At 38.4% G+C, this 27325-nt stretch overlaps 2 protein-coding genes and 1 long non-coding RNA gene across 4 annotated transcripts in view; 2 read left to right on the top strand and 1 right to left on the bottom strand.

Annotated features, from left to right (window-relative positions):
* Positions 1–4337, top strand: part of pou6f2 (POU class 6 homeobox 2) — an 88226-nt gene extending 83889 nt beyond the window's left edge. For both annotated transcript variants that reach the window (XM_023950118.1, XM_023950117.1), the window contains exon 10: positions 1389–4337. In XM_023950118.1, the coding sequence (XP_023805886.1) occupies positions 1389–1896 (508 nt within the window). In that variant the 3' untranslated portion in view covers positions 1897–4337. The remainder of the gene's footprint in view (positions 1–1388) is intronic.
* Positions 4338–19858: 15521 nt separating this feature from the next.
* LOC101161348 (GTPase IMAP family member 4) lies at positions 19859–22190 on the top strand. The gene is made up of 2 exons (XM_004081144.3): positions 19859–19950; positions 20900–22190. Exons 1-2 carry the CDS (start codon positions 19929–19931, stop codon positions 21991–21993), a joined length of 1116 nt encoding a protein of 371 aa, XP_004081192.1. The 5' UTR covers positions 19859–19928; the 3' UTR covers positions 21994–22190.
* A 2521-nt stretch (positions 22191–24711) lies between these two features.
* LOC111946651 lies at positions 24712–26391 on the bottom strand. The gene is made up of 3 exons (XR_002872358.1): positions 26084–26391; positions 25297–25408; positions 24712–24887 (listed from the first exon to the last, which is right to left on the bottom strand). It is a non-coding gene; the product is annotated as an uncharacterized LOC111946651 (long non-coding RNA).
* Between the last annotated feature and the right edge of the window lie 934 nt (positions 26392–27325).

The following is a 27325-nucleotide window of genomic DNA, read 5'->3' on the forward strand; positions in this document are numbered from 1 at the left end:
TGGATTTCACAAACATAAACATTTAGAGGACTTTTAGTTAAGAAGTGTTTATTTTTTTTCAATATTTTCATAAAAAAATCATGTTATGGCAAAAAAGGTTTTTGTTGGATCTAAATAGATTCACTCTTTTAAAATGTAAACATATATTGATGACATTTGACTTTACTAACTCCATAAAAGTTAGAAAAAGGTTTGAACTGGATGAACTGATGGAGTTGTTTTCATGTTTGTGTTGTTTCAGCTTAATTTGCTTCCATTCATCTCATTCCATAAAGTTCTGCAAAGATCTGTTTGTTTTCAGACGATCAAAAATGGGTTTAAAGTAATTCTGACTCTGTTTTGACTCAGATAGGTGAGATTGCACAGATTTGGAGGGTCCAACCTTGATTTCAGCTCAAACCCTCAGGTTACTTTAAGTTTCCTCTCTGGGTTTCTAATGCAGGAATCATGGGAGAACATTCCCCAGCACTTCATCTCTGAGCTCATTTTGCCGTTTCTGTTGAAAAGTCTTTGTTTGTTTTTTGTCTTTTTAAGAGCCTCCTCTGTTTTGGAAGAGGATGGCATAATAAATAATACCATAGGTTCAAAAATAAGGAACACAAGAAGGTGCAAAAGCAAAAAAAAAGTCCCTGACATTTCACCTTGAACACAGTCAACATTAAAAATATATATTTTTCACCTCCACATTCTCATTAAAAAGCATTTAGATAGTTATTTAATTTTCTTGTTTCGTCAAACATATTTATTATATATATATATATATATATATATTTCTACTTTTTTCCATTAAAAACATTGGTGCCTGATAATACTAATAATGAAAAGCATTTCAGGGGCAATCATGGAGCAGCTGCTTCTTTTTTTTGGTTCATTCAGTTCAAACTTTGTTAGAGTTTTTAGTAATAAATTGTCAGAACTTTTTCTTGTGAATATATAAATAAAGAAACACCTTTTTAAAAATGCTTTAATTGTACATTTCTGAGGGGGTTTGTGAACAAATAAATGCTGGAACTATTTTATCCCCTGGGGCCAAAAGAAACAAAGTAATCAGAGTAAAGTTTCCTGTTTGATGGCTCTGAAATGCAGTCTTTGATGCATTCAGGTAGATTTTTTGGCATGTTTTTTTCAAGATGCCTGCAGCATTTCTAGCCATTTGCTAAATCTCCTTGTTCCATTATTGCCAATTTGGGACAGAGATCCGCGGCCACGCCCTGAAAATGAACGCAGGGGTTAGTGTCACCTCCAGCTGCCGAGGCTGACAGGCTCCAGGTGCTCGACACCGTCTCCGTCCCTGTGGCATTCTGGTTGAGGAGACTAAAAGGCAGGCAGCTTGTCCCTTGTTTTGGCAGGGCACCTGAGTAAGATTCTTTTTTCTCAATTCTCCCCAGACACACCATCCTGAGAAGCCACTTTTTCCTACCACAGGAAGCCCAAGAGAACACTATAAGTAACAGTCTGACAGGCAAACTGAACCCTGGCCTTTTATATCCTGCCAGGTTTGAGAAGTTGGACATCACCCCTAAAAGCGCCCAGAAGATTAAGCCGGTTCTGGAGCGCTGGATGGCCGAGGCTGAAGCCCGCCACCGATCTGGCATGCAGAACCTGACTGAGTTTATCGGCAGCGAGCCTTCAAAAAAACGCAAGCGGAGGACCTCTTTCACCCCACAGGCCCTGGAGATCCTCAACAGCCACTTTGAGAAGAACACGCACCCCTCCGGACAGGAAATGACGGAAATAGCCGAGAAGCTGAACTATGACAGGGAGGTGGTGCGGGTCTGGTTCTGCAACAAGAGGCAAGCCTTGAAGAACACAATAAAGCGCTTGAAACAGCCCGACCTGGGAGTGGCCCCGCCCATGGACCCTCTCACCGACTCTCTGGAGGAGCTCCCCAAGTGAGCCGGCTTCCACCACCACCACCACCCCCCCGAGACGCGGTGGAGCGCCAAAGCCGACCACAGCCATGAGCTAACACCCCCACCCCACCCCGGACGGACAGTCACGAGCTCGCAGACAGAAACTTTGTGTTGTCAGTGTGATTACTGCGATTGTGTAAATGCTCCTGGCAAAACCAAAACTCGGCGAAGAGATTAATACCTGAGAATTCTGTAAAAACCCGCGGCGTCAAAGAGTTTTAGATCAGTGCAAAATCGTGGCTCCCACAAGGAGGGATTTAGAAGAGATCATACCAAATCGAAACACTATTTACCAAAGTCTGTTGCATCTGAGAATAATTTTGTAACTTAAATGTGCTCTAAATTTTTACATTTCTACTGGCAGAATCTAAGCTATATGTGTGAGTGTACATTTTGTCTGTTTATTCTTGTTTGTATGTAAATAGTGGTGGAAAAAGAAATCTCACTGATTCTTTTGGACAAAAAAAAAAAAAGAACTTTTTGCTGTTAAACAGTCGCATAACTATGTCGTTTGTGTTTCATCTGCAAATATTTTCAGTCACGCTGTAACTTTGTACAACTCTTGCAGGTATTTATTAATGATTTCATGAGGTTGGTACTAAAGAACGGACAGAGGGAGGAGGAGGAGGAAACCCGGGGACAGTGGCTGGTGGAGGGGTTCCAGGGTCCACCGCAGCTTTGTTTTCCAGCTACTGTGTCAGTCTGTTGCCAAAGCCTGATAGCCAAAGAACACACACACTTCAGCTGAAGGACTGGGGAAGAGTTTACCTTTTGTTTTATTACTTTAGTCAACTTTATTCCTCCTTTTTTACTATTTACAACAAAAAATAAAACAGAGTGATTTCATAGCAACACATAAAACAAACATTGTTTTTGCCTCTGCATGCTTCAAACCACGCAGGAGTTGCTTGTCTATAGATTTCACCTGATGTCCCAAACTTGGTCAAACTACTTCACAATTTGACTGTTTAAATTAACATGATGAACTGTATCAGTGACAGAAAATGAGTGACAGATGTGTTTTTTTTTTAATTTTATTTACACTGTTGTTTCAGCTGCTTTTGCTTCTGCAGATACGATTTCCTGCAACAACAAAAAAACGTCTTGTTCTCGCGATTTCCTGCTTTCTTTCGGCAAAAATTGAAGATCTTATCCTTCTATCATTTGATATTTGAATTTAAATGATTATCCGTACCCCTTTCTGTGCTTGTGGGTGTGTTTTTTTTACACATAGGAGTTTTGTTCTGGGTTATTTCCCTGTCAGAAATGTCATTCTTCCAGGCCATCTCTGTCACTGCAAATATTTCGCTCCTAAAGAACACGAATTTGAGGAATAAGTGTCACATGTCGGGAGGAGTGAGCTTCATTTGGAGTGCGGTGAAATTTGATGCAATTCATTCAGAATCAGCTGTCTGCTTGATCCACGTCTCGCCATGTCACATATTTTCCAGCCCCCTATGCCACAAGGAAGGAAGTAATTAAAAAATATATCTTCCAACTGTCTGTGGTAATGAGGAAAATCAGAAAAGGCTACCAGGTTTTTGATTTTTTTTTACCCAAAACTTGAACTTCTCATTTTTGTTGCATATTTATGTTTTTATTTATGACAAAAACTTTCGGCCGAGACATTTTGCAGAGATAAATATATTAGACGATAGCAGTCCGGAGGCTTTTTTATAAAAGCTGTAACCAAAACCAAGAGGTTAAAAAGCCTTTGTTCAACTTTACAATGCTGGACCAAAGCTCTAGAGTTATGCACATTGTACAGAGAAATAGATTCATTATGCCGACAATCTTTTAAAACCTGAGAAGAAAGAGAACGAAGGAGTAGAAATGTACAGTCGTTCATCCAAAGTTTACCTCAGTACTGTTCCTGTGAGAATCAAACGAAGGCCGTTTGGGCAGCCGCAGGACAGAAGCGCTGATTCCTGTCACTGTGTTGATGTTCACTTTTAACTGTGGGGATAATGTTGGTGTTTTGTTTTGTTTTATCTTTTCTGGCACCGTTTTTGACATTTCTTTGTCTTAATGTGGCTCATTTGTTTTCTGTTATTGTGGGAGACTTTTCTGTGCTGTGAAATTAATGTGCACAGAGGAAAGGAATTACAGCAAAGTTGCTCTTAACCTGCTTTTCATTTGTTCATCTTCTATAAAGCGAGAAGTCATTGACGACGTTTTACCAACACTGATAAGCCGGTTTAAAGCTTTGTCAACCGTTAACTACCAAAACCAAAGCTGAAGGTTGGTTATTTTAAATTTTTTTATAGACTGAAAACTGTATTTAATCTTTAGAGCAATATCTGTTTGGTCAGTTAAGCAGCAATTTCTGTGTTTCTTAAAAAAACAAAAAAAAGAATAAAAAGCTTCAAGTCTGTCACATTGATTTGTATCATAATTAGAAATAAACATTTGACATGAAATGTTGCTGAGCTTCATGTGGAATGACTATCATCCATCCACACATTAAAAACCTTTTTTCCTTTATACTTCTGTTCTCCTTGAAGGCAAACTGTTAAAACGGATTCCATAAAAGCTGATAGCTGTTGAGTAAAGACGATTCTATAGGGTTTTGTGCAGAAGTTTTATGTAAATCATGCTGGATTCTTTCTTCCAGAGGATCCAGAACAGAACTGGGCGTCCTTTCATCCTATTTTGCATCTTTGAGTCATTTTTTATTGTAAATAAAAAATGAAAAGGATTTGAACTCTGCAGATTTTAAAGAAATACTCAAACATTTTTCAGTTTATATCAAAGCATATGATCATAAACCTCTGTAATTTAACCTTTACATCTGTTCTACCTGCACTACTTAACAACTCCCTGCTTGTTAAGTAGTGAGTCTGTTTATCTATTGCAGATGGTTTCAGAAGCTAAATAATGTTTTAACTTTCACATTATTGAAAAAAGGTTTTTTGTTTTCTCTCTGCCAAGAATATCTTAAAGATAAGTTATTCAGTTGGCTGCACAGAAATTGTTAATATCTATAAACAGCATTTGGATGCATGTTTTTGTAAAATCTGGTTGTTTTCTGTGTTGCACCAATATCTAATCATCTTCTAAATAAAAAACAAAATTTTGATTCTAAATATTTCACCAACTATCACCATAGTAAATTAAATATAAGTTAGTTTTTGCAGAGTTACTATATCCATTGGAGAAAAAAACTGAGGATGTTTCTTCATTTCTGCTTTATATTTTAGTTTTTTGGGCATCATCTGAGTAAAAACATAACCAAATTTTAGTAGAATCCTTCCACATCATTAAACATTTTGATTATTTTTTGAAGGGGTGTTAGAGATAGCCAACAAAATATTTTTTATTATTAAAAAGTAAACAAGATAAATGAAAGAAATAGTTTTTACACTTTTTGGTTTTTCCGGATCTTTCCCTCTAAAAACAGATCAAATTAAAAAAACAAACGGTTATTATATTAACTAAAAGAGACAAAAACACAGAAGTCATGTCAATTGTGCTTTAGCTTTAACCTTCACATTCCAGGTGAATCATAAACTAAACCGATGCTCTTCAGTTCCCTGTGTTTGAAAAGCTGCTCTGACTTTTTCTGCGTTTAACGAGACCCAGCCAAGTACGCGGCTGTGATTTCACGCAGGTTTCCAAAGAGAAGTTCATCGTCTTCATCAATCCTCCACCGTGCCCTCGTGAAATGAACATTTGGGGTCATGTTTACTTTGCTTGTGAGCAAAGTGCACGCCTCATTCATCACCTTGTAATTGGAAAATTTCCTATAGCTGAGAGTTCAAGAGTCATTCCTGCAGCTTCCGAACTTGGAGGTAAAGAGAATTTCTCTCCTTCATTGGGGAGAGTTTGAACTTCAGATTTTGCTGTGAAGCTTTTAGGGTCTGTGATGAACGCGTTAGGTGGGCTGGACAGGCTCAGGAGTATCACACGCCACTTCAGAATTCGTTGAAGAGTAAATTATTTTTTCTTGCTACAGTGTTAAGTATAGCATAAACATACATTTAAGGTCAAAATCATATTTCTTTTGGAGAACACTTTGAACCCCCTGATGGAAAAAGGATTTAAAAATAAATTCATATTATTGTGTATTAAGGGCAGAGAGTGTGGTTGCTGTCCTGAAAGGTAAAATCTTAACACTATTAAGATAATTTTTTTGTTTAATTGTTAAAATCAATTTTCATTTACAATAATAAAATTTAATTTAGTGTATATTTATCAAAACTACTCTTGCTTTAACAATTCCAACAATCTTTTTTTAATGACCCAAGTACCTTAAGTAGTTGTAATGTTTTGTTTTTGTTAACTAAATGATGCACTTTTTATATCTATTTTTTTAATCTAATTTCTTAATTTTCTACAACTGTGTTTTTCACATAAACATTCTTGCAGAGTTCACAAACGTGGAACAGTTTCACCCAAACTGCTGGTTTAAAAATCTACTCCTGCCAACCGAAGACACAATGAACTACAATTCTAATAAAATGTCAGCATCACGTGGAAATGTTTTTTTTTTCATGTATTGATCAGGTCAACTCGTCAGAACAGACTTGGGCATTACCGTTCATTCAAGTTTACATAAAGTTAAAGAAGCAGAAGATTTTCCAACTTTTGGGAACCTGGCACGAAAAAGAAACCAATCAGATTATGACAACAACCCAGTAACCTATATAAACTAATGACAGACACTTAACAAGTTATTAGTCATTTACTAACAGCTTGTTCACAATAATTTCTAATTGTTAAGGATCAGTAATGAATCATTAACAAATAGTTAACAGGTCATTTATAACTGACTTACAAACAACTTGATAATTATCAATTAGCTATCTGTAAGGCACATTTATAAATCTTAAGCTGTTATTTGACAAGTCATCAACTAAAAGCCCCGCCTTCTTTACTCAGCTGATTATAATCATATGTATTCATTTTCATTCATTAATTTTCTTCCGTTTATCCCTTTCGGGGTCACGGGGCTGCTGGAGCCTATCCTGGCCACTGATGAGCGAAGGCAGGGGACATCCTGGGGAGGTCGCCAGTCTGTGGCAGGGTCACACATATCGCACCCATGCACTCTCACATTCACACCTATGGACAATTTTGAATAACTACTTTACCTATGAGGCATGTTTTTGGATGGTGAGAGGAAGCTGGAGTCCCCGGAGAAAACCCACGCATGCACGGGGAAAACATGCAAACTCCACACAGAAAGGTCCCCCAATGTTGTTCTGTTTCAGGTCCCCCAGCCGGGACTTGAACTAGGGGCCTTCTTGCTGTGAGGCAAGAGCGCTAACCACTGCACCACCGTGCAGCTTATCATATGTATGTTTTTTTTAAATTCATGGATGTTTATCTGGTTTTGCTGGCCTTCCTCCACCCCTTTCTCCACCTGGACCAATGCTACGTCTCAACCACCGTCAGGCTGTGGCGTCTATCCATCTATGGTCCGAGCTCATCCCACCAGGATAGAGACGTCATCTGCCCAGAACCTATTCGCCAAAACACTATGGTCTATTTCCTGCATATTTTTGTATCATAAATAAAACTTTATTACTCTCCTTAATGAAACTTTATTGACATCATATACATGTGAATGCGTGTGAATGGATATTTTTAACATTTGCTTTTGAACTTTCCTCTTTCTGTTACCATCTACGGTGTTAACGGGTCAATTTTGACCCGTCAGCGTGTTGGCAGAAATCCATTAATGGTTTTCATTCTGGATCAAATCATCACTTTATGAAGTTGTTTTATAAAGCTGGGTCAAAACTGACCCTAACACCAGAAAAAACACAATTTCGATAAATAAAATAAAGTAAAATAAAATAGAACGAAAACTTTGTTGAAATCAAAGTTCCTGACAAAGTCAAAAAGCTCTGATGGAATAAATTATTTTTAAAAGATTATTTTAAAGTAAAACGATTCGGTTCCCCCACAACAAGACTAATGTCCATTTTTTACCAATAAATTTATGACTAATCATCCATAGTTTGATATATTTATGTGTAGGTTTATACTTCATTTGATTATCTTCTTTTCAGCCTTATGGTAGAGTGTCCAACCTGAGACTGGTAGGTAGTGAGTTCAAATCCACAGTTGACTCAAACCAAAAACTCCCTGCTTGACAGTCAGCATTAAGGGGTTGGTTTTAAAGGGGTAAACTTAACTGCTCCCCCAGGGAAGGTGTCAGATGCAGAGAGCATTAGACCTGCATGAACTTTAGGATTTTCTGCTGTTTTGATTGCTTAAAATAAACCAATTCTAATCCCATTTCCAAGAACAGAACTTCTAAAACGGATTTCCACCTTTCTCAGACTATCAACACTTGTTGTCCTTTGCTGTTTAGATTCTTGAACTCAGTTCTAAACATTCTTTCAGCTGCATAAATGCTCAGAACAAATCCACAGAGCTTTAAGGGTGTTTCTTCCGGCTCTGCAGGGTGAGTCAGACCAAAAACGTATTACCAGAGGATGCTGCAGCTTTCAGAGGATATTTGTTAGGGGTTTTTTTTGTAATGCGTTTCAAACTACACACATAAAAGTAGTTCCTGAAAACGTACAATAAAACCATACTCCTTTCTTCGCAGGGTCACGATCTCAAATCCTCCTGTGAAACTGCGGTGTAGAACAGATTGATCTCTTTGACCTAACGTCAGACTACAGGACGACTGGATGTCTTTACCGACCATTTCAGCTTCTTTAATGACGCGATACGTTTGGTTTTTGTTTTTTTTCCTATAAATCTTTTTGTCCATTTATTTGCTTTTACTTTGGGTCAGTAGGAAAAAAATACACGTCAGGTTTGCTTCTCATCAAAGCTGCATGCGTTTGCCTCGCCAAATAACAACGAAACTAGTGTAAAGTAGGAGAAATGTATAAATAAACGAGGAGAAAGCCTTTTGAAACTAAACTCAAAAGTTTGACACAGCCTCTCTGTCCGTGATGCCTTTGAACAGCGGACAGGCTGCCGAGAAAGAAAGCCGTAAATAAATAAATAATAATAATAAAAAGCAGACACAACATAAATTATTAACATTAGACTGAAAACTGATGTTGGAGATGCTTTTTCGTCTTTCTTGAATGCCCTCACCCAGCCCTCCTCCTCCTCTTCTTCATCTCAAAACACTTGATGGAGGAGTCTTTGAGGAGTGATGGCTGAGGTATGCGCCGCCGAGGAAAGTTATTTGATATTCTTTTGTTTTTTATCCGCTGCATTTTCAATTGTGCTCACCATTAACAGCGTAATTGTGCCGACGCAGCTCCTGACCCACATCTGTTCTCTGGCAGAGTTGCTTTAAAAAGTTTACTTCTGCAGGAGCGAAGCGGAGCTTCGAAAAACTGAGAAAACTGAGCAAATGTTGAGCTTTTCATCAGTAATTTGTCAGGAATCCACGGAGAAGTGGTGACACTGAAAAGTTTTGTTCATACTTTTTATTATTATTATTATCATACGTTCATTTTACTCTTCTAGAAAGTTGCAGAATCTTTTTGAGGATGCTCTTCATACTTCTATTAAGTTCAAACTATGCGAAGGCTTCTTAAACACCCCAAATATTTGTGTTAATCACTAAAAGGCATTTTCACAAAGAATTTCCTCAAAATAACAAAACATTTCAGCGATTAAAATGATGAAGATCTTCAGGGGATGAGCTGCGCACTTATTGATCCCTGAATGCTTTTGGAATGCCTGATCATCTCTCCTGTAGTTCAGTGAAAATTGGGAAATTGAGTCTAAATTACTTTTTTTTTTTGGGGGGGGGGGGGGTTGTTTTTCTTTATTTTTTTAATAAATGAGCAAGGACGAACCACAGAATTGAAATGTGTTGAAAGAAAAACATGGGAAGCTGCAAAACATAACAGAGCAGATTAAAAAAAAGGAAACACCGAAAAACAAAATTTAACAAAAGTTTTTATGGAGCTATAACAAAAATGACTTCACTTTACCCAAAGATGTTTATATTAAACATTTAATATAATTATTAAAAAAGTAATCTAACACAACTTCTACATCTTTATCTTTAATTTGAAACAAATTAAAGTATGAAAAGAAAACTTTCTAATTTTTTCAAATTCTCTAAAAAAAACACACAAAAAACAATTTTATCAAAGATTTAAAGATATGGATTTTATTGTTTATGGCAATAAATGAATAAATAAAAAGTTAAGGATTTATGGCTAGAATCTGTTAGTCAACGGCCTAAAAATGCGCTTTTTGGTCAAAATTATTTAAAGTTTGAATTAAGGAGTTTGTAAATGAAGAAATGCATTTACAAAACAAGGTTTAAATAACAATTTGTGCTGTTTCAAGTCTTTTCCTTTTTATTGTTTTTTCATCAACGTGATTTGGGATAAATGAATGACGGCACCAAAAACTGAATGCAGCTGAATGCAAGTCATATTCCTCCAAAAGCTTAAGCTTTACTATTTTATTTTATTTTATTTTATTTTACTTTTCAGTGAAAAGCTGATGTGCCTCTTTTTATTATTCAGAAAGAAATGAGTTTAAACCTAACATAATATTTTACATAAAACCTTAAGGAAAATCTGAGGAAAACGTTTAAAAGAATCAGTTTAAATCAGTAAATACTGAAGAAAAGGTATTTGTTTAACTTTTACTGATTATCCTGCAAATGTATGCTTCTTTCCATATCAGCTTTTTTTGTTTTTTTTCATGGTTTTTCTTATTTATTTTAAAAGCTAAAAGTAGAATAATCAAAGCAATTTAAAATTGAAGATAATATCTTCATTAAAAGAATCATAATATAAGAAGTTATCTCCTTCTTTTGTGTCAGTTTGGATTAAAACATTTATAATACGTCTTTTCTTCACATTATACTGGCTCAAAATATTTTTATGATCCTTTATTTTTGCAGCAAACGTTTCATTTTTCATTTCTCGTGGACTTAAGTCGGCAAACAAAAGAGGTTTGAGGTCACTTTTCTTTTTCTGTCCCTTTCCTCTCCCGTATTTCTCCTCAACGCTCAAAATGTTTGACTTGTTTATAATAAAACATACCTGTCCAACCTGCAAACACCTGAAATGGTCCTGAATGGAGAGCCGGGCGCCGAACAGAAATATAATGACATGTCGGCGCTCCAAATGGATTATGTTTCAATATCAGTCAGGACACAGGAACGGGAGGTGAAGGGAGAGAATGCATGTGTTGGATGCAGATGGTTTTAAATTGCTGCCTTTGTTTTCCATCAGGCATGAAGCATTCACTTCCCTTAGCTTTCAGACAATGTGAGGTGGGCTGATGTTCTGGGTAAATGAACTGTCTGTATATCTCTCACTCTCCGCCTTCTTGTTTTCACTTCCACCTCAGGGTTGAGATGTTGGTACACTGACTGTGAAGTCTGAGCTGCTCAGGCGTCCCCCACTTTGCTGCTCTGCACACCCAGATGCCTCTGTGGGTGCAATTATCAATCCTCACATGCAATCGAGACTGGCCATGCATATGATCCCCTTTGCTTTCGCTGCTGTTTCTTGCTTTTTTTCTCCCTTTTTTTCGGCATTATTATCAATGACACACTGTGTGAGATTTGCAGGGTTGGAGTTAATAGCCCGGGTCTTTACAGAGACACCTGTCTGACTTGAGCAGCTGATATCATCAGCTTATAGTCCATTTAACTTCGTAGCAGCTCACTTTTTCAATGCATGTATTGAAGCAGGGATGTCTCTTTTCTAACAGCGTGCAAAGGAATCACAGCCAGGTGCATGAGAGTCTGCACACCTGCAAACGCTCCGCTCAAGCTGCTATACACTAAATTCAATTATGTTATAATATCATTTTAATTTAAAGCTTTATACCTGCTTTTAGTTGTCCAGATGATTTATTTAAATGCACTAAATGTACAAGAAATGCAAAAAAAGCTTCTGCGGACAAAAAGCAAATTCTAGCTCCTTCCCACAGATGTCATTTATTCACACTTTGCTGCAACTAAACTACATTATTGTTACTAATCCTGCTTTGTGAAAGTTGTTTTAGTTTAACATAAAAACATACATTTTGATCCTGCAATTTATTGGAGACCTTAACCCATTGACCCTATGGATGCAGATATACATTAAACCACGTTATTTAGCATTAACGTTAAAGCAAAAGCATTAAAGCAGAAAAAAAGAAATTATGTACTGTATTTTTATAAACTTGATTTTGTAGACTTTATGTTTGTTTCAGGTTCAAATATTATATATTTCTTATTAATTCACATGTAAAATCCGCTGCATAACTCTTTTTTACAAGCATTTTAACCATTGCAGACTGATTTTTAAAAAATATATCCTTTTGATTTTGTCAAAGTAAAACTATTAAACAAACAAGCATCAATATGGAGGTTATCCATAAATGAAGACACATCAAGGAGGAAAATAGTTAGGAAATAATAAAAAATAAGAACAAAAAGTCATTTTATAATTATTTGGTAAAATAACTCTTGGGTAAAAAAATATCAATTAATCTCCTGAAACTAAAAGATGAGTGTTTAAAGAAGCAGAATGAACATTTTTAGGAAAATGGGGAAAAATAGAAGGTTTAGATTTCTGCCTCCACGAAAACATACAAAAACATTAAAGTAAAAAAAAAAGGATGAAAAGATATTAAACAAAACCCGAAGGTTTTTGTGATAACATAGAATCCTTTTAAATCCTAAAAAATCTGCTTTTTTTATGACTTATACTGTAAAAGTTCCCATATTTCTGAGCAAATTCTAAAAAAATTTATGCATTCACGGAGGAAAAATACAGTTTTGTCAAAAACATTGAGAGATTTCTCTGAATTAATAGAAGCTTTTCTGTTGTGTATGATTATAATTCCATAAAGTGCTGTTGGACGTTACTTTGAACACAACATTTTAAGATAAGAGACACTTTATGGACATGTTTTAAACTGCAATCCACAGAAAATAAATCATAGTTGTCATATATAATGTGTTAGAATCACTTTTGTTATCATCAGGTTTTGTTCTTTTACAAGAAAAATCTAAATGATGACAACATTTTAAAAAGTTTGCCAGATTCATTAAAAGAAATGACACCAAATCCCAAAAGCCGAGAACTTCCATCCCATTTGGGTTTAAACTGACGGTTTCCAGTAAAGAGCAGCAGATGAAAAAATTGAAATAATTTGTGTCCTGTTTGGTAGTTTGTAAGCAGCCTTTGGCAAAGTGCAACTCCTCCACTCACGGGTCATTGCAGCTTGAAGAGGTGGAGAAAATAATCGGCCCTGCCCTCCATCATCCTCTCATCCCGCTGACCTCTATGTAGGGTATAGTATACTTACAGCACATGAGGAGAGGAAACGGCAGCGGAAGAAGGGGAGAATGATTGCATATCTGAAGGCATCAGGGAGCAGATATGGATGGGAGTAAAGTGACATGGTTGGACAGCATCTTTGCTTCCTTATTAGCCAGGACCTGTTCGGACACTTTGGGCCCTTTTTATGGGGCCATGATGAAACCCCTCTAGGTGCATCTGCAGAAAATGGCCGGAGGAAATCAGAGATGAGAATCACTCAAAGACAGGGAGATGTCAACAGGCCCATAATGATAGCTGATGGCCACAGAACAATCTCCCCTCTTTGCTTTCAGCCTCACCTGTCCAAGAAACACCATCTTTGAAAACATAATTAAAGGTAAAACAGAGACGGAAGCTTTGTTTCTGTTTTCTTTAAGAAATGCTCTTTGCTTTGTTTTATTTTTATTTTTATTTTTTTACATCTGGGAGCCTGTTCTCCCCCTCTTCTATATCTGTCTTTCGCTTCATGGAGAGAAGGAGGAGGAACGCTCCCTCTGTGAGACACCAAGGTGCTCCCAGTCCATTGTGCTGCTGGCTGTCAGGTTAAATTAGGGAGTACAGGCTCTGCGAGTGTAAAAAAATCAATACTTGATGGAAGATTGCTCTCCGGAAAATCTGTTTTGATTCCAGGATTAATTCTTGACCAAAAGCTCCTGCAAAATGACATGCCATTAGCCTGAAAATGAACACATTCTGCAGTGGAAATTGGATGGAAATGTGTCAGGTGATTGCCCCGGCTGGCTGTTTGGACTCCTCATGCGAGGGGACTGAAGGTGCAGCTTCCGCCAGTCCCGCAGCAGACACAACTCCAGCGTGGAGTCTGAGTATTCTCAAGGCCATTGTCGTCCGGCGGCTGCAAATGCACTCCGCCAAGGTGAAATGCATTTACCCACTGTCCAGGCTCTCCTGTGTTTTCCATAAAGCAGGGCATGAAGAATGAGAGAAGCTGAAAATAAAACAAGGGGGAGTCCCCCCCCACCACCACCACCTCTCTATGCTCAACAGTGAGAAAAAGAGTGGTGCGATACATTATTTATAAGTGAATAATGTGTTTGTCATGACAGATGACATTTCCCTGGATTGAAAACTTAAACAGAAGCCTTTAAAGCTGCACCAGGCAGTGATTTGACCTGCAGGAACCGAACATTTGCATGGCTGTTTATGTTTTTCTCTGTGATTTCTGACATGTTTCTAATAGAAAGTTGCCTATAGGTGCTATTTATTTGTCATTCAGTTTTGCTTATTAAATATATTTGTTTGTTGATTAAAACATCAGAGCAAATGGAAAAGTTTTACTTCAAAGACTTTTGTATTTCCCTCCAGTTATATACAAATAAATCATCAAATGTTATGGTTTTTATGCTTATTTACTTAATAAATATACTTGAAATGACTTAAATCGTGTTTTACATTTTTTATTAAGGTTTATTAAGGTTGCTTTATTAAACGCTAGAACTTTTATTTGCATCTTTAAAAATATTCTTGAAAAATAATAGCATCTAAAATTTTAATTTTTTGACAGTTTTAAGACTTTAGATCTATAAACTCTAAAAGATTTAGCTTCATGTGAGGCACTCAAAGCATTGATTAATTAAAAACAATAACACATTTCTGATGCTTCCTATGCCTTTTGATACTTTTTATGATTTATTTAAAAAGTTCACAAAAAGACACTTTATCTGAAAATCTTCATCAAAGCAAAAAAATACATTTTATGTGGATAATACAAAATTGTTGGAGGAGTAACTAAACTAAATAGTACTGAAATTGGAAATAAATATTTTTAACTGTTGTCATTGAACGTTTAAATCTTCCTTACTACATTTTTTAGCAGAACCAAAAAACATCGACAAATGCTTTAACTGAGTTTTAAAGTTATGTTTTAGCACCCTCTGCTGGTTGTATTTGTCAGTGCCTGGTTCATTTTGCCGCTAGGGGGCAGTATTTACATAAAGAATATTGTAGAAAAAAAGGGAAATGTTCAGGACTTCTTGGAATGGAATTGCGTTGGATTTGTCTTTTCCTCCTAGTATTGGATGTTTCTTAGATTTTTTATTTTGATTAAAATACATTAATATCTAATATATTAGAAATATGGAGATCGGGGGAAACAGATGTTAGATTGGACACATAGTTAACGGTCACGGTTAGCATATACCCCTGACTTACGTTTTGGTTTTTTGTTCAATTTTTTCTTGGTTTGTTTTCTGATTTACTTTAAAGTTCCTGTTTTGGTGTTTTGCTTTAAGTTGTCCTTCCCTTGTCTCTATTATCCTTAAATTGCATTGTTTCACATTTTCACAAATCAGAGGAAGGTTTCACAAATCACAGACTTTGTTTTATGTGTTCTTTAGTATCTAAATCATAATTTAATCCAGGTTTGAGCAGTCTAGGTCTGGCGGTTTTTGCACAGGACCTGGACTAAGGTGGACTCAGTGCGTAAAATGCTATGAAAATCAACCTATTTCACAGTTTCAAAAATCAGAGGAAGTTTTCACAAATCAGAAACTGTGTTTAATGTGTCCTTTACTATCTAATGCATAATTTGATTCAGATTTGAGCAGTCCAGGTCCAGCGGTTTTTGAACATGACCCGGTTTTAGGTGATCTTAGTGCAACAAATGCAGCGGAATGTTCCTTTAGTGCCCTCGCGAATCGGAAGCTGTGAATCGGAGGCCAACTTCAGTTCCGTATATTTTCTGTGGTGTCTTTCAACAATCTCTTTACTGTACTTTAGATCACCTGATCTGTATTACTTTTTATTAATACATAAAAGAGGATGTCCCCTGTCACATGCGCCTGTCATGGCACTATTTAAGCTCTACATATACTGACCACACATGGAGGAGTGGCTTACGTGACCTCTCAGGCATTAACGCTCTCTTTGAACCAGCGACAGGGCGAGAGATCATAATTGATTTTACAGACATGGTGACCTAAATCAGAGGTTACAGGTATGTGTTGGTGTGCGTGGATGCATTTATAGGGTGGCCAGAGCCGTGGGCCACCAAGAAGGGAGACAGCAAATCAGTAATAAAATGTCTAGTTAACCATTATATTCAACTCCAAGATTTTCCCATAGCTCCCACAGGTCCTGACTGGGTGCTGATCAAGGTCATTAAACGGAGATGGTCGGGAGCGCGTTGAACGGGGCCCTTCCATGTTGCAGAGAGAACATCACATGCTGTGAGGGTCCGAGGGAAAGGTGACACCTGGTTTCATTGGAGCCAGTGCACGGCAGCAGATGAAACACAGCGCCCTTTGACACGGGTCCAGCAGGACCTCCCGGCAGCAGCTGATCCAGCAGTTTCCCATAAAGGCTCAACCCACACAGGGGATGAACAATCCCCGGGTTGCTGGCCACTGGAGTCAATTGCTCCTAAAGTTTCCCACCTCATGAATAGGGCTGGAGCGCCCCTAATGGTTGGGACTCGGGAGAGGAGAAGCACATGAGGTGGTTGAGTTTCCCTCCCACTTTTTCAACAGAATCAATGTCAAGTGCAGAAGGGGAAAGGATCCAGGTGGTAGTGTTTCGCTCCAACTCCAGTGAACCTTACGTTCGTAACCATCGATATGAACTGACTAGTCCTCTTCTATTAACAGGAACTGTTTGGAGTGTTTTGATTGTATGTAACTGTGTATGAGTGTTATTTATCTTATAATCTGTCTATGTTTTGCTTTTCTTTTGAGAACCTGGGGTCAAATTGACTTTGTGCTTGTGGTTTATGAGGGCTGTGTAGATGGGCACAGCGAAGGGTAACACAACCTCACAATAAGTCTGGCACGTCAGAGACGTCAGCAGTTTTTTTAACTTCCTCTAACCCCAGGTTGTCCTGATGTACATCATTCTCCTTGTCCTCTTGATCTGCAGCAGCTCCATCCTCTAGGCCAGGGGTGGCGAACACGCGGCTCTCGGCCCACGAGCATGCGGCTCTTTGCGTCTCATCATATTGTGGCGACCCGGGGGTTAGCCCCGCCTTCAGCCCCTAAGACTCATGAGAAGTGGGGAATTGTGGGTGTAAAGTTCCTCCCCAAGAGTCAGGGGGCTGTTAGCAGAATTGACAGCCATGCTGTTTGGCTATTTTTGGGCGAATCACGTGTTCAAACATCAAAGTTGGAAAGGGGCAATTCTAACTTCCTATGATTTTGCTTATTCCTCTTTGATATTGTGCGAAGCCAGTTGATGGCTTTATCACGGATGTGTCGCAACAATAACTACGACGTACTGAGCTTCATTTCATAGGTAATTCACTTTTATACAATTCTTAAATCCATCAGAGAGTATTAAAAATAAATAATGAAAAGATCGCTGGGCAGTGAGAGTTTTGATTCTGCTCCCGACACATAAGTGACCGCCAATCATTTGCGCGGTTTACGCCCAATGCCGGAAAAAATTACTGAACATTTGATGTGCGTGCAGACTTTTACTTTCATATTCAAAATGGCGAAATTCAGAGTATAAAGAGAAACACAGGACGGAAGAATGGGAAGATTCTTACTTTTTCACTGAACAGAATGGCAAGTCACTATGTTTATTATTATGAGCTTTTGGAAGCAGTAACATTGTTCATGGCAGAAAAGAACAAAACGTATCCCAGGGAAAATTAAAAACTCTTCCTGATCTGACAAAATTGTCTCCTTTTTTAACAAGTTGAAGCTTTTCAAAGTGCACAAACACCTGACTGAGCATACTTGTGTGAATAGTGTGGCGACCAGGGGGTTAGCCCAGCCTTCAGCCCCTAAGACTCATGGGAAGTGGGGAATCTAGGGTGTAAAACCATTACTGAGGTGGCTATGAGCAGATTCATGATGTTTGGGCACAAGCGTTTGAGTTCAAGTATATGCACTTTTAATCTGGTAGGAAGCAATCAAATATTTGTTTCCTTACTTCTGCGATGAGCAAGCAGAATCGTTTCAACTTACACAAACATGTCATCAATTAATTGGTTTTCATGACAAAGATCTATCATAAAACTATAAATTAAAAAATTATTGAAGAATTCTTTTAGTGTTTTACCGCAGGTTAAAATTAAATTTTTGCTACACTCAACTGAAATGAAACTTGAAACAAAGACAAGTACAATACTTGCTGTTGTGTTGTAGGGAGAGGAATGTTTTATGGAAAATAATAAGGCTTTAATTGCGTGTTTGTGTGTGTACGTATTGTGTGGTGTGGCTCTTCGACTCTCACAGCGAAAAAATTCGGCTTTTGGTGTCAAACTTGTTCGCCACCCCTGCTCTAGGCTCCTCCAACTCCCCGACACTTCCCGTCTGTTCTGATTTCTCTTCCACAGGTCCTTTTTGTTGCAAATTCTGGGGCACCGGTTTCCTGAAAGGATCTTCTTTTCCCTTCCCTTCTTTGCTTTCTTTTCCTTATTCTTCTCATCTCTGATGGAACCAGCTGACCCAAGCAGCTGCATCGTCAGTTCTCCGTCTTCTTCATCGTGATCTTTCTTTTTCAGGCATTTATGAGATAATTGAGTTCCACATGTTCTACCAGCCTGTGATGGCGAGCACCATCTTCTTTGCTGTAGTGTGCTGGACGTCAAAGCAAAGGACACCAACAGACTGAATAAACTCATAAAAAAAGCAGGGTCTGTCATCGGCTTCAAGCTTGCCATTCTGGAGGAGGTGGTGGCGGACAGACTGCTGGCTAAACTGGGGACCATCATGGACAATCCCTCCCACCCTCTCTACAAAGAGGTGGACAAACTGAAAAAGAAGTTTTAGCGGCAGACTTATACACCCCCGCTGTGCAAGAGAACAATACAGGAAGTCATTCCTGCCATCAGCCATTAGACTTCACAATTCATCTGGCAGACATGGATGTACATAAGACTTTTGAGAGTTCTAGAGTTTTCAGCTGTATCGTTTTCGACTGTTTATTCTTCTTTTCTTCCCTGTATATTTTGTGTCTTTTTATTTATTATATCTCTTATCTTATTCTGTGGTGTTGCTACTACAACTAAATTTCCCTTCGGGGATTAATAAAGTTGATCTTAAATCTTCTTTTTGAATCTTGAAAGTAAAGTTCTGATATAATCTGTGTTGAAGTAGGACTAGGGTCATGATTGATCCATTTCTGAGAGATCATTCATTTTTACAGAGCGGTGTTTTCTCTGAACTTGGACTTTGTTGTTGGGTCTTTGGCAGCCGTCTCACTGCTGTGTCTGCATTTATAACTGGAAAAGAAAATTTCTCATTAAAAAACAAGGTTTGTTTTCCTTTAAAAAATGCATTTGTAGTTCACTCTCTGTGAACTTCTGGTCTTTCTGAAAACCTCAGAGAAGAAATTTCATCCATCAGACCTCGACTGAGGAGATCATCCTGTTTGCTGGAGTGCTGGATTTACTCTGACTTTTCTGTTCATTCAAGCAACAAAAATGTTTGAGATTTTGAGCAAAAGAAAAATCTATTTTGTAAGAGAAAATTTGGCATCAGCACATGAAAGGGTTAACAACACAAACCAAAGTAATGCTTTTAGAAAAAAGGCCTGAAAAACTCAAATCTGTTCAGGATCTGCAAGAGCCTGGTCTCTGAGAAATGCGAAATTTCCCTAAGAGAACCCAAGGCTGAAAGGAAATCTCCTGAATTCCTGTAAGTGGGGTGGGGAGGGGGTTGGGGGATTGTTGGTTCAGTTTCAGTTTCACATGTCCAGTTTAAAAAGGCTGCAGCCCCTCCTTGACTTCAGTAGCTCCTCAGTTGCTTCAGCTCCTCGGTTGCTTCAGCTCCATCAGAGGAACATCATGAATGGAAACGCGAGTCCAGGTGAGTCCAGGTTCTTTAGAGAACCACTGGTCTTTTCTGCTGTTTTCTCACCAGCTTCTGTATTCTGTAGCATAATTAAAAATAAAAGTTGACACCAGAAATGCTTATCCATTTTCAAAATGAATAAGCAATTGTTGAATCAAAATTAAAATTACAAATGAATCCTTCAAAATGCTTTTATTCTGTGACATAATTGAAGCGAAAATGCAAAGAAGGGATTACATCTTCATTTTCCCATCCGTTGTGCGAAAAGTGTGGCATAATTAATTTCAAGTCGGCGTTTCCATGGGGGAGGCGGGGCGATGACGTCAGTGCGTTGCAAATGGCAAAAGTCAAATGTAAATTCTCTGGTCGAAAACCTTGTTTCATTGTATTCTTTTTGAACTCAAACTGTATATTAATAGTACTTGTAATTGTGAGAAGCAAAAAGCAATCAAAACCTTGTCTGTATGTGATAGATTCAACATTTTCTAGTAAAGTCTAACCCCCTGGTATATTTTCGAGACATTTCATTAATTATATTTCAGAAAGAATGATCTGACTAATCTACTTTAAAGGCTTTGAACATAATAACACTTCATCTGCAGCTCCACAATAATGCACTGTAGCATTGTTTCTTATTTTCTAAAGACTCTCCAGGACTCAGTCATACTGATTCTGATTGTACCCCTTTAAAATAATCGCCTGTTGTATTTTCATTTCATTTTCTTTTGTTTCTCTTTTATCTACTTATGTAAGATATAAAATCAGAAACAAACATATTTTAGAAAAAAAGTGACTTAAAATACAGTTAAAAACACAAAAAACAACATTTTTGTCTTTTTTTTCTCCTTTTAAACAGATTTGATAAAGTTTAAACAGTGATTTAAACTTTATTGATAACATTTTATCTTTAAGTTTCTGCAGAAACTCTGTAGTGTTTCTGACCCGATGTGGTTCTTGTCCTCAGACTCCTTTATCACTGACGACAGTGAGCTGAGGATGGTGATGGTGGGGAAGACCGGGACTGGGAAGAGCGCCACAGGAAACAGCATCCTGGGGGAAAACTGCTTCCTGTCCAAGTGCAGCGCCAGCTCTCTGACGGTGAACTGCTCCAAAGGCAAAGCCGTGGTGGACGGGCAGCGGGTGTCCATAATCGACACCCCCGGCCTGTTTGACACCAGATTTGGAGAAAATAAAACTGTCAAAGATCTAAGCCAGTGCATCTCCTACGCTGCTCCTGGACCTCACATCTTCCTGGTGGTCGTCTCTGTGGGCAGATTCACTCAGGAGGAAATAGAAACGGTGCAGAAGATCCAGCAGATCTTTGGGCAGGATGCAGATCGATACAGCATGGTAATCTTCACCCACGGAGACTGCCTTGAAGAAACCATAGAGGAGTTCCTGAAGGGAAGTCCAGAGCTCCAGGAGCTGGTCAGAAGATGCAACGGTCAGTATCACATCTTCAACAACAAGCTGCAGAACAAGAAGCCTCAGGTCAGAGAGCTAATGGAGAAGGTCAGAGTCATCGTGCAGAAGAACGGAGGAAGCCACTACACCAACCAGATGTTCCAGGGGGCGGAGAGAGCCATCCAACAGAAACAACAACGAATCCTGAAGGAGAAGGAGGAGCAAATTCGCAAAGAAAAGGAGGAGATGGAGAGAGGAATTCAGGCGAGGCACCAAAGTCAGATAGAGGAGATGAACGCTGAGAGAGAGAGGAACCAGAGGAAGATGCTGGAGATGCATGAGGAGATAAAGAACAGCAGAGATCTCTTGGAGGCAGAAGCAAAGAGAGGCAGGGATCAGCTAGAGGAAAACATGTCCGCCAAGCTGAGAAGCTTAGAGGAGGAATATGAAACACAACTGCAGCAAATGAAGAAGGAGCTTCAGGCCAAGCATGAAGAACATGCCCGCAAAGAAGCTGAGGATAGTAATCCGTTTGCCTTATTATTAAAAGGTCTTGAATACTTAGGAAAAGGGATTACTTCCTTATGCAGTTCTACAAAATCCAGAACACCCCCCCCCCCAGGTTTGCTGATGAGCCTCCCTTCAGAAGGATGAGATCATCAGCTGATCTCCAGATCCTGATGTTTGTTTCTGCTCTGACCCCCCATCAGCTGCTGGAGCTGGAGCCGCTCTGATGAGTCAGTGTGATCGCTGCATGAATTCATGTTTTTGTGGAGGTTTCTCCTCTTTACTTTCTGCTTGTTGTTCATCATTCTGCTGAGCTGCACCTCAATAAAAGCTGAAAGAATAAAGATGTGTGAAGTTTGTGAGAACATGAGCTGGGTTCAGGTCAGAGCTTCAGTTCCATGTTATGAGTCTGTGTGATCAAAAATGTCCTGTTGAAGCTCCACCCCTCCATCTGTGATCAGCGTGACGTAGAACCAGAGCAAAAGTCTGAGGAACGGACAGGCCGACTGCAGCTCCTCCACGAATGTCAGCTCACATCCAACTCAAGATTCCAGACATTTCTTCCAACGATGAAAAAGTCCACGTTTTAACGGAGACGGACTCTCAACAAACCCAACAAAGAGAGAACACATGATGAGTTTAAGTCATCATAAGCCGCGGTAACATGTGCAAAATATCTTGATCGGATCAATGGTCGGATTAGAATTCAATCGTGTACATGGGCCCAGAAAACCTTTTTCTGATAAGAACATTTTCATGCGCAGCACTTTCAATCGGAATAAATCAGTTGCACATACGCAGTAGTGTTGAAAATACCGGAAGAGGAAACAGGTCCCCCTGTCAGCAAGCCGAGCTGCCACATACGTGTATGTAGCAGCTCCGTTATATACAAGATGATCTTCTAAACGTGCTTTTACTAACGTTATGGTTATTATGAAGCGCCTGTTCGCTCATCATTTTATTTTTAATCTTTCTGGTCAGTTCTATTTTGTAGCAGAACGAAGCTGGAAGAAGGGTTAGGTGAAGGCTAACAGGCGCTAACAACAACATTTAGCCTGGATGAACATAAATCTGCATCTTGGCTGCACGTGAATATGTGGGAATAACATCAGCCTTTATTTTGTCGGGACACAACTGGAAACACAAATCCACGTGATTGAACGGTTTTTAAAGGACTGAGCAGCATTTCTGCTTTGTTTGAAAAGCTCACACACTGGCCCAAAGCCTCTGTGAGCTGGCGGTCCGAGCTCTGCTCGGAGATGAGAGACATGGTTCTCCAAAATTCGGCTGTTCGTTCACAGAGTTGCAGGACAGATGGCAGTCCGAAGCCTCCCACACAACAAAGCATCCTCCCCTCCCCTCAAACACAAAACTATAGGTCTGCTCAGAGACACGGTTCGCTCCGTCCACCGGCAGTCGCACCCGGACAACGCACACTCTAAAAAGAGTATTTGGGCTGTAGTTGGAAAGAAACTTTACATCGATCTAACTTAATTTAGCATGGCGAAAGCTTAGCTTGCCCCCCCCCCCCCCTTTTTGTTGTGTTTCACTTTTTGTGACTCGCATTTACTGGGGAATATCCAATTTGTCTGCTTACATGGCACACGCAAATGCACGTATCCAATTCGCATGCTTTTTATCTCATCATATGAATGAGGCCTGAATACGATCTGAGAAAATCGGAATCCATGCGCTTTTGTCCTGCTTACACGTTTACCGGTCATATCCGATCTGTGCCACATGAGAGGAAAAAATCAGAATTGGGTCACTTGAACCATGCAGTGTAAATGGGGCCTAACAGACAAGTTGAGGATTTGGAGGACGTAATAATTGATGTTATTTTCGCTTGATGTTTCTCTTCTCAGGTTGAATAAATCCATAAATGACCAGATGATTGTGATGATTGTGTCATTTTTCTGTCTCCAAACGACTGACAGGTTTGTTCTTCATGTCAGCAAACATGTCTCCTTTCATTTCGTACACTCTAAAAAGAAAAAAATTTATCCAACATAATTGAATCACTTTAATTAGAAACACGTTAATGAATTATGTTTATTCAAATTAATGTTTTATGTCTATCCAACTCAGTTTAATATGTTGATCAAGCATTAATTTTTATTTAGTTTGTTTCTACAACTCAACTTCGCACATTTTTCTAGATTTCCAACCATAAGGCCGTGTAATTTCCATATCAAAGACAAGAATGACACAACAGTGTCCGGCACTTCAGGGCAGGAACTCCTGTGTCATGAACTCTAGCTTTATAACACACGATGTTACTCCTCACAAGGGGGTTGGTCATCATCTTCTCCCTCCCTCTAACTCATGGTGCAGAAAGAAACAAACGTAACAGTTTAAAAAAAGAGTAAAACAGCTAGACAACAAAACACATGGACAGAAACTCACACTTAAACCCCAATCTGCCAAGATAGGCAAATAAAATGGTATCCCACAATTCCTTGCTCTCAGGGCCGGCCCTGGTCTTCTGGGGGCCCTAAGCGAAATTTAATTTGTGGGCCCTCTAACTGGTCAGCAGCACCAAAAAACGCAACTGTTGTTGTAATATAAATGAGATATCTCTATTAATACATTTGTGAATTATGGTTGCTGCCAAATAATTGAATACAGTATATTGCCTGGATGTTGGATGCACATTAAGTGGTGCCAAACAAATTTTAAATGCAAAGAAAAAAAATCAATGACAAATGTATATAGATATATAGATATATATTTTTTAATGTATTATTAGGCACTCAACAAATGACATTCACAAAACTCCAACTTATTAAAAACAGCAACTTAATAGCAAATCAAATGACAATAAAACAATCCAACATAAAGAAAACAACAGCTCAATGAGGGGGAGTTTGGAAAGTCAGAGTCTTTCTCAGTCTGAAAAGGACCTCTTTGTACCAAATCCATTCTTACTGGATCAGAGAGTGTGGTTGGTCATTCAGCTTGACCAACTGGGTTTGAGGTACCGGTAGGTGGAATTTTGGATCCAGTCGGCTCCTCTTTCATACACGCCTCTCTTGGAGCCTCTGGAACATAAGATACAGAACTTCAATAAAAGCAAACAGTGAAAAGTAAAACAGTCAAATGTTTCCCCTTTCAACAGTAGATGTGGTGACAGGAGTTTCTTCTGCAGCTAAAAAACAAGAATTATTATTATACAATAATCAATGATAAAGCTAATAAAATATCTTTAGCAGAATACTAATAATACTTTAGTGGCTCATTTAAAATCTGTGTGCAGGTTTTTCACAATTTCATGATCTTTTGATATATTTATGAGAGATTTATTGTTTGATTGTATATTTGCATAAGGTCATATTTCATTAATTTAATTATGAACAGTTTGGAGCTCCATACTCTTCAGCTGCTGTTTATGAAAAAAAGGGTTTATGCAGACACTGTTTTTTTTATTACTTTACATGCTTTTAAAATTACCTGAGATGAAATCTTCAGTGAAGTCAGGAACATCTTGGGATGTGGACGCTGCACCACCTCCAATACTTTTGATGCTTTTTGAGAGCAGAAGAAACTGTCGGCTGAGACGGAACTGTGCAAAACATCATCATTATGTAGAATCAAAACTGCAAAATACAAATAAGAAAAAAATGTACCTACTTATAAATAATAAAACGTGAACACTAATTTGAGAATAAGTGGAAATATAAGCCTTTTATACACTTCTTTTTGTATTATTTTGTATGTTCATAATTTTAAAATTAGTACATTTATTTTGTTTGTCATTTATAAATGAGAACCTTTATTTCCTATGTATTTGGTAGTTTTTATTCTCCATATTTCATGCCAATGCAAGATTTATGACACACTCATTGTTGTAAAACTCAGACTACCTGACTACCTGTCTATAACAGATAAACAGCAGTTTTTATGCTGTAATAAACCGGAGAATGCAGAACGCACTAAATATGTGTTAGCAAAACAATGAAACAAAACGATAACGTGAGTTAAAACATTTTTCAGCCACCATATAGTTGTCATTATTTACTTTTCTTTACTTTCCGCCGTTTTAGAAGGTCATGTCCAACCTCATCTTGGAAACTTGGGTATCAAAATTATTTTCGAGTTTTCCATGGGAAATTACGACAAAGGGGGTCGTTTATGTGCAAACTTCACCTCAGATCGCTTCGTATTTTACGTAAATTGCGCAGCTGCACAGAAATGCTGGATAATGTAAAAATAAAGCCCCAACATCCTCCAAACTTACCTTGTGATTGATGTTGAAGTTCTTTATCTTTTTTTAGCTCCTGGTGGTGGATAAAGTCTCTGAGGCATGACGTTTTCTTGTTGTCGCTTTGATCAGCGTGACAAAATGTGCTGTTTTTTTTCTTTTCCCCAACTTTATTGAAACAAAATGCGCTCGTAAATGCACACTGTGCCAGACTCAGATGCAATTATGTTGACCAATCGTTGCTAAATGGTGTAACGTCATTATTTGGGTTGCCAAATTGGTTCATGTGTGCTGACAGGGGGGATCATTAAAGTGCAGGCAACTTTCTTTTGCACAACATTCAGAGCACACTTTGGTAAGGAAGTTCTATGAAATGGGTTGCCAGATTTGGGTCTTTTTTAATTTAATTTTTGTCGCCACTTCGGGGCCCTGCTGGTGACGGGGGCCCTACGCGGCTGCGTAATTCGCGTATAGGGAGGGCCGGCCATGCTTGCTCTGCCTCAAGATATGACGTCATGACACATTGACAGCTTCACACCAAAGTTACACCAACTTAATTGAATTAAGTTGATTGAAAGTAAAATAACTATGTCCGACAACTACGGGGTTATTTTTAAGTTGATTGAACTAAAAAAAAATATTTTCACCAAACTAGATAATTAAGTTAGATCAATGTAAAAAAGTTTAACTTTCCAACTACAGCCCAAATACTCTTTTCAGAGTGTGATGTGTTGTGTTACCGCAAAATTTTGATGTGTTTTTGTCCTATTTCCACAGAGTTGCCTATAGTCATTAGCTCAGGCTTGTGTATGTCAATTTTCAGAGAACGAAGAGAAAGTCAACGTATATTCTTATTTTAAGAAGAAAAGTACAGAGCATGATCCACAGCCAATATTAATGACTGAAGAGGAGGAAGACAAAGATGAGACGGCATCAGACGAGGACAAGTCAGCATCATTGGTCAGAGAAACAAGGTAGAACTCAGCAAAAAGGGCTTGACCTGTTCCTGGACCAACAGGTGATGTTAGAAATATGTTGCCCTAATAATAAAACTGTTTCATGTGTAATTAATCTCAATAGAAATGTCAATAGGTATTTTTATTTTTATTTCAGAACAACTGGTTTCACTTTTTGTTCATTATAGATATGTAACAGTCAAGAGCCGAACACACCAAGCAGACACACCTAAGCATTAAATATAAACACAATTAATCAAATTATCAGTTGTAGGATCTACTAATCTGCCACAGACTGGCGAACTGTCCAGGGTGTCCCCAG

This window comes from Oryzias latipes, chromosome 20 (genome assembly GCF_002234675.1).
Source record: "Oryzias latipes chromosome 20, ASM223467v1".
NCBI classification, from domain to species: Eukaryota; Metazoa; Chordata; class Actinopteri; order Beloniformes; family Adrianichthyidae; genus Oryzias; species Oryzias latipes.

Coding starts and splice junctions, on each gene's coding strand:
- LOC101161348 (XM_004081144.3), top strand. CDS start 19,929: ATGAATGGAAACGCGAGTCCAG. Junction 19,951..20,899: donor GAATGGAAACGCGAGTCCAG/GTGAGTCCAGGT, acceptor TCTTGTCCTCAG/ACTCCTTTATCACTGACGAC.